Here is an 8,143-nt window from a genome sequence, read left to right as displayed (position 1 = left end):
CCCCCCCCCCCCCGCCTCGCTTACCAGCTGTCCCTGGAGAATACTCGGAGGAGGTAGATGCCGGGAGCTAGGGAGGTCCTCATCCTCGAGCGCAGTTAGGAGATCAGCCAACACCCTAAAATGGAAGAAGAGCAGGGAAACAAGGAAAGTTTACAGAGCAGAGGTGGCCGAGCTGGTTTTAAATGCATCTCCCGCTCGGACCGCCCAGAACCTCTGAGCAAAAGGGAGCAGACCCTGCCCCCATGCTCTGTCCCACCCCTCGAGTTCTCCTCTAGGGGCTGGGTCAAAGCCCAACCGCCTCACTCTAGCCCCAGCCCTCTCTGCTTTCATGATTTCCACCCCCACCCCAAACCCTCTCCATTCCTGCCTTCTCTTCATCCTTCCTTTAATTCTCTCCGCCTTTGCTCTTCCTGGCTCTGGGGCCTCGGGACCTCTGAAATCTGCCCCGCTTCCATTCTAACTGACCCTGAGCTGTCCCAATTCTACCTAGAGCCCTGTTCTCAGAGAGTAGGCGCCTAGCCTTGCCTATTGGGAAGCCCACAGAAGTGAGTACACCAGCATTCCCTTTCCCCTAGTTAAATGCTTGCCCTGCAGCCAGATCCATGTTCCTGCAGGACCTTTCCAAATCCTCCCCAAAAAGCCAAGCACGGAATGTTGCCGAAGTGGAACAGAAGAAACCCAGACTCCAAAACCGGGATTTGAAAAAGTTGAATTATGCCACTGATTAAGGTGAGATCAGAATGCCCAGCTTTGAGCTCGTCAAATCCTATAACCAGAGCTAGAAGGGGCCATAGAAACCATCTATGACACTTGATCATTTTACAGATGAGGAAACTGAGGTCCAAACAAATTAGTTTATGTGCCTCCTCACAGCTGGTAGATTAGTCTCTCCCCAATTAAAAATCTCTGATTGAAGGGGCTCAGGGGCTGAAGGGGAACCTCCAAGAACCCCATGGATTCCTGGGGAGAAATAAATCTGTACAATAAATATTACAGACTGTGGGGAATGTGTTTGTAGCATTTAGGCCAGAGGTCTGAGTCCCCACACAGAAGAAGATATGGTAGAACACCCACATAAATGCTGACTGTCTACACAAATATGGGAAGAAAAGGAAAGAAAAAAATGTATTGCTTTCCCCTCCTGTTTCCCCAGTGCCCTCCCCCTTCCTGGAAATGCTGGAGGAAAGTGCATTAAGGTAAAAGAAGCAAACTCATTTGCAAGAATTCCACCCTTACATGCACTAAGTGATTGGTTTGGCTGGCACTGGCCCAATAGGACCAAACAGAAAACTATCCTAAGAATTATAAAACCCAGTGGATAAACACTAGATCTGTAGGAACTTAGGCCCAGAGGTAGAAACAAAGGAGGCAGTCCAGGAACTGAAGCTAGGAGGTAGATAAGGAAGGAAAGAGCAGACATAACTGGGAGGGGGGGGGGGGCATTAAGGGAGAGAAGGATCAGCAGTAAAGTAGGGAAGATCAGGGCAGAAAGGGGGGAAAAGGAAGCAAAAAAGGATTCTTTTTGAGAGAGGGAATACAAGTGGTGGTTCAGGAAGGTTGGAGACTAAAGCTTTGGAGAACTTGGCCCTTGGGAAAGGAGGAGTATAGAAGGATAACCGCTGGAACAGTAGAATATAGAAATAAAACTCCAAAGAACCACCCAGACATAAGGTGAATTTCAGAATATTTTAAAGTAAAGTTTCAGTTTCCCCCTTTTTTATGCTAAGGAACCCTCTAAACTCCCTCCATGGACTTGTTTCCCATATGTAAAAGGAAGGAGTTGGGCTTCCTCTTTCTGCTTCTTTGTTTTACTAAAGAAGGGTGCAACAATATTTCTGCCCCAAACATACAAAGGCTCAGATTTTCAGCATGCACAAATAAAAACAGAAAGTACATAATTGTTTTAATAATTATTTTAGACCTTTAAACTAATTTCTTTAACCACTGACCCAAGTAGGTAGACATTCAGTTCTATCTTTGTCCTCAATACAGTAAGGGGTTCATTTATGGTGGATTGAAAAGTGGAAAAAGAGCATTCATTAAGTGGCTACTACATGCCAGGAATAGTGCTAAGCACTTTACAAATATTTCATTTGATCCTCACAACAACCCTAGGAGATAGGTGCTATAATGATCTCCAATTCACTGCTGAAGAAACTAAGAAAGACTGAAGCGAAGTGCCTTGCCCAGAATCACACAGCTAATTACAGTCTGAGGCTAAATTTGAACTCAGGTCTTCTTGACTCTATGCCTAGCACTCTATTCACCTAGCAGTCTCAGAATATGTGTTCAGGTTCCATCTCTGGCCTTACAAGCTGTGTGACCTTAGATAAATCCCTTAACCTCTGAATCAGACAATTTACTAAGGGTATATAAATTGCAAAGAAGTTTCTAATCTACCTAGAGTTCCCTATTCTAGTGAAATCACAAGACCAGCGCTCAGTTCCATTATGGCTGAAATAAAAACAATCCGGTGGCCAGTGCTAATTGATCTAAGATGATAGCATAGGTAGGAAAAAGGGACAGAAAAAGAATCATGAGTTGGATTTGCTATGTAGGATTCTTAAGTGAGTCCATTTCTAGAGAGCAGGAATTACGTTTTATTTCACTTTGTATCTCCAGTGCTTAGCAAGGTACATTGTACCCAGGACCAGCTATAGCATTAAAGCTCCACTAGATTCTCAAAGGCAGTGCCAGATGGCACACACTCTTAGTAGCATAAAATGGAAAAGTATGGGCCTGACAATGACCTATATGTCAGTGAATCTGTCATCTGAATTCCAGCCTAAGTTTAGAGAAAAGCTTCTGAATGTCAAGAAGCTCTTTTCCTTGACTAGCTACATTACCCCTAGGGTGAGATAGTGTATAGAATGCCAGCCCTTGAATCAGACAGACCTGAGTTCAGATCCAGCCTCAGACATGTAAAAGTTATGTGACTCTGGGCAAGTCACTTAACCCCATTTGCCTCATTTTCCTCATCTGTAAAATGAATTGGAGAAGGAAATGGCAAATCACTCCAGTATTTTTGCCAAGAAAATATCAAATGGACTCAGAAAGAGTAGGATGGGGGACTAATTGACTAAACAACAATTGTGTGTGTGTGTGTGTGTGTGTGTGTATTCTCTCAGAGATATCATCAGTAGCAAATATCTGTGGAAGCACACTAAAATGAGGCAATCCTCTTGGAAAGGAGTAAAATAAGGCAATTTATTTCAGCATCCTGAAGGCAGGATCTGTTTACCCATCCATAAAACAAAAGGATTGGACTAAAGTATCCCTAGAGGCTCTTTCAACTATAAATCTTCACTTTCTCCTAAATTCTACCATTATATGGCCACTTACGGCAGCACTATCTCCATTAGTATCCAAAAAAATGCAACATACATACTCAAAAAAGAGCATCTTCTACCTGTTATCTTCTCCAAAACCTCCATCTCTCCTCTCAACTTTCCTTTTTCTGATAATAATACCATCATCATCCCAGTTGCTCAGGTTCCCAAACACAGCTATCCTTTGACTCTCCTCATTCTTTCATCTCCACCCCAACTCATATTCTTAGGTGGAATTATGAAAGAGGGGAAAAAATGAAAATTTGGAAGTGAAAAGAGTGGAGGACTTAGGTAGAGTTGAAGATAACTTTTGATTTCTCTAGATAGAGTTGAAAGGGGAAATTGCTGTTTAGAATCTCTCTGAAGGGTAGAACTAGGGCATCTCAACTCACTTATTCATCAAATTTGGGCTACTGGTTTTGAGAAAGGGATAGAGCCCTATAGATTATCCTTTCTAGCGCCTTGATTTTACTGACTCTCAGAGAGACTGTGACCTGCCCAAGGTCACACAGCTAATTAATAGAGCTTTGAAGAATCCTAGTCTTTTGAAGCTTGGTACAGTATTCTTTATGACCATGTCATGTCCCATCCCACCTCACCCCTATTCAGTCAGCTCCAGTGGTTCCCTGTTGCCTACAAGATCAAATATAAAATTCTCTGTTTGACTTTTAAAGTTTTTTTTAAAACCTGGCCTTTCCCTTCCTTTCTATTCATCTTATATCTTACTTTCTTCTCACTCCCCTCCATTCCCATACCTTGCAATCCTGACCCTGACTTCCTTGCTTAACTTTCATGAAACATGGCATTACATTTCCCAACTCTAAGCATTTTCTTTTTCTTTTTTTTTTTAAACCCTTACCTTCCGTGTTGGAGTCAATACTGTGTATTGGCTCCAAGGCAGAAGAGTGGTAAGGGCTAGGCAATGGGGGTTAAGTGACTTGGCCAGGGTCACACAGCTAGGAAGTGTCTGAGGTCAGATTTGAACCCAGGACCTCCCTTCTCTAGGCCTAGCTCTCAATGCACTCAGCCACCCAGCTGCCCCTTCTAAGCATTTTCAATAGCTATCTCTCATGCTTAGAATTTTCTCCCTCCTCATTTCCACTTCCTAGTTTCTCTACTTTCCCTCAAGTCTCAGCTAAAGTCTCATCTTCCAGGACCTTTCTCAATACTCTTAATCTTAGTGCCTTCCCTCTGAGATTATCTCCAGTTTATCCTGCATATATCTTGTTTACTCTTAGTGGCTTGAATGTTATCTTTTATATTAGCATGTGAGCTCCTTGTTTTTTGTCTTTCCTGCTCTCCTTAGCACTTAGCCCAATGCCTGGAACATAGAAGGAAGGTCCTTAAATTCTTGTTGACTTTACTCCTTCCACTGAGGACCTCTAAAAGTTCTGAGTTTGGTGATTATAGAAAGCCATGAAAAATGGAAATCCTGAAATATGGATGAATATCTTCTTTTGAGAATGTCTTCTCCAGTGGTGTTCATGTTAATAAAGTTATTAAGCATATACTTCATGAGTTTCTTCCTTCCTTCCTTTTTTTTTAAATAACCCTTACCTTCTCTCTTAGAATTGATACTAAGTATCAGTTCCAAGGCAGAAGAGCAGTAAGGACCAGGCAATGGGGGTTAAGTGACTTGCCCAAGGTCACACAGGTAGGAAGTGTCTGAGGCCAGATTTGAACCCAGGACCTCCATCTCCAGACCTGGCTCTCTACCCACTGAGCCACTTAGCTGCTCCTATGAGTTTCTTTTTCAGTATTCTCAGCTGAAATATCTTCCTTTCTCTAGAAAGTTATGAGAAAATAGATCTCTCCACTTAAATGAGGATAATGTAGTATTGAGAGATTGAGTGTTAAACTCAAATCAGAACTCATTAATCCCTTGCAAAACTACCCTGTTCTTTGAACTTCTCCATTTCCTATCTGGGGCACCACTATACTTCCATTCACTTGGACTCAAAACTTCAGTTCCACACATCCAATCTCATCAGACAAATCTTGTCCTTCCTTTCTCCACTACATCTCTTGGATTCTCCCCTTCTTTCTACTCAGAGAGTCACCACTCCATCTATACCTATCTATCCCCTGGAGCAAAGCAAGGCTCCTTATTGGTCTTCTGCCTCAAGGTTTCCCCTACTCCAATCCATATTCCACAGAACTGCCTAAATAATTTTTCTAAAGTACACCATTATGTCTGTCTATATCACCACCCACCTCCTATTTCACAAACTCCTGTAGCTTTCTATTACTCCTAGGATCAAATAGAAACTCTTCTATTTGGCATTTAGTCTTCTCAATCTGGCCCCTTCCTGCATTTATGGTATTCTAACACCTTACCTACCTCCAGGCACTCTTTAATCCAGAAACACTGCCCTATTTACCATTTTTTGAGCATGACACTCCATCGTCCATCTCTTTTGCCATTGCACTATCTTCATGTCTAGAATTCTTTTCCCTCCCCACTACTACAAGGCTTTCTTCAAGACTCAGCTCAAATCCAACCTTCTGTGGGAGGTCCTCCAATTACAGCAGGCTTCCCATCTTCCATTATCTTCTATCTACTCTCTATCTTGTATCTATTGTGCCTATTTATGTACCTATTAGAATGCCCTCCTGGGCAGCAGTGATTACTTTATGCATGATGCCTAGCGCATAGTCAAAGCAAAGTGAAATTTTAGGGTTGAATTCTAAAATGTCGAAAAAAATTGTCAAAAATTATTTGTACATGTAACTAAAATTCTTTTTTCATAAAAAGAGAAATTTCAAGGTCATTTTGATTTGCATTTCTCTAATTATTGATTTGAATATTCTTTCAGATGGTTAATAGTTTGAAACTTTTCTCTTGAGAATTGTTTGTTCATAGGCTCTGATCACTAATCTTTTACTTTTTATTAGTTGTCTATCTTATCTATCTTGCATACGGAACTCTTATCTAAGACATTTTATACTAAGATATTTCCCCACCAGTGCACTGCCTCCTTATTCTAGATACACAGATTTTCTTCATGTTGAAGCTTTTCAGTTTCATGTAATCAAAATTTCTGATTTTACCTGTTGTAATTGTCTCTATCCCTTGTTTGGTTAAGAATATATCTCTTTTCTATAGCTATGAGAAAAATTGTTCAACTATTTAAATTCAACTCTATATGATTAAAGGTTCTCCACACCCAGAATGTTGTTAGACCCTAATAACTCTCTAGAAATGCCAGAGTTGGCTACAAGGTATTTCTGATTCCTTTGGGCTGGGGGTTAATCCAAAGCATTCTTGTTTGCGTTACTAGACTCACAAATAACTGAGGAGTCTTACCCCAAACTTATTTTTTGGGTTACAGTTACAAATCTCAATTAACCTTGCTTTCAGGGCGTTCTTTCTGCAAAATTGCTTAACACAGTGCATAGCATTCTTGTGGGAGAAACCTTTGTTAAAATTCTCTATAATGTAAATCTCCTTTCTGGCTCCCTTTTATCTACCAAATGACCCACTAAATTTCTTTCTAAAACAATTCCAGATTTTGGAGTCTATTTTTAAGAGCAACATAGCCATGGAAAGTATATAATCTGCTTCAATTCTAATTTTTTATGTTATAATCTTTAATATTCAGGTCATGTGTCCATTTTGAATTTATTGTGGAATATGGTATAAGATATTGATTTGGGTCTAATATCTGTTCAGGGTTTTGTTGGACACAATTCTGACCACGTTGACAGATCCCATAACCACATTTTCAATGTGAGTATTACATGTCAGAAATTGGCAAATACTACAAATCTGGGCAAACATGTAGTTAGGCAGTACACTGTTAGAACACTGGGTCTTGAGTCAGAAAGACTCATCTTCCTGAGTTCAGATTTGGTCTCAGACATTTACTAACTTAACTGGGCAAGTCCTTACTTTCCTCATCTGTAAAATAAGCCAGAGAAGGAAATGGCAAATCTATCCACTATCTTTACCAAGAAAATTTCAAATAAGGTCATGAAAAATCAGACACAACTTAACTACAAACAAATCTAGACTTGATTTATTACTTTGTTAATCAATTAGACTTAAGAAAATAATGGAAAAAATGTTAATAATGCAAATTAAACATAAAAGTGTATTCAGCATTTTTTTTCCTGGAAAGCAGGTTGGTATATATTTATCAGCCCACCACTACCTGTTATTCATTTTTTTTAAGAAACTAGGACCTTGAGACTTACCTAAACTTTGTTTTAGAGATTTTCCCCAGAGTTATATTCTGAGGCAAGGCCACAACAAACTATAGAGAAATGGGAAAATCTCAACTCCACTCTTTGGGGGTCAAAATTCCCAACAATGAATACAGGTTTGTTCAAGACCTAAATTAATCTGAATACTTTTTATGGAAAAGCTCCTCTCTCACTTGCATCTTCTTCCTCCTGGGACTACAAGTGATACATATCAGTCATTTTTTTCCTCCTAAAAGGACTTTTGCTGATATTTTTTTGTCTTCATATTACTACATTGATCTCCATCCCTTTCCCAGAGAGTCATCCCTTAAATAAAGAATAAAATAAAAAGAAAGAAAAGTTTTGAAAAACTAACCAATACATCAAAAAAATCTGAAATTATCTGAAATGTTGCATACCTATAGTCCCTTATCTCTGCAAAGAAGTAGAAAGGAAGGTCAAGTCAATGTGCATTTATTAAAGACTAAGGCCTAGACACAGTGCTTAGTAAACATGGAGAATAAATAATAAAAAACAGAACAGACCCTGCCCTCAATGAGCTTACATTCTTAATAGGAGAAAACACACACACACACACACACACACACACACACACACACACACACACA

At 40.1% G+C, this 8,143-nt stretch overlaps 1 protein-coding gene across 1 annotated transcript in view; it reads right to left on the bottom strand.

Annotated features, from left to right (window-relative positions):
- The window catches only part of LOC123238808 (glucose-6-phosphate exchanger SLC37A2-like), a 27,271-nt gene extending 27,188 nt beyond the window's left edge, over positions 1–83 (bottom strand). The window contains exon 1 of the mRNA XM_044666026.1: positions 25–83. Coding sequence (XP_044521961.1) covers positions 25–83 — 59 coding nt within the window. The remainder of the gene's footprint in view (positions 1–24) is intronic.
- Positions 84–8,143: the final 8,060 nt, after the last annotated feature.

This window comes from Gracilinanus agilis, chromosome 3 (genome assembly GCF_016433145.1).
Source record: "Gracilinanus agilis isolate LMUSP501 chromosome 3, AgileGrace, whole genome shotgun sequence".
NCBI lineage: Eukaryota > Metazoa > Chordata > Mammalia > Didelphimorphia > Didelphidae > Gracilinanus > Gracilinanus agilis.
This window is presented reverse-complemented; position numbering and strand designations above follow the sequence as displayed.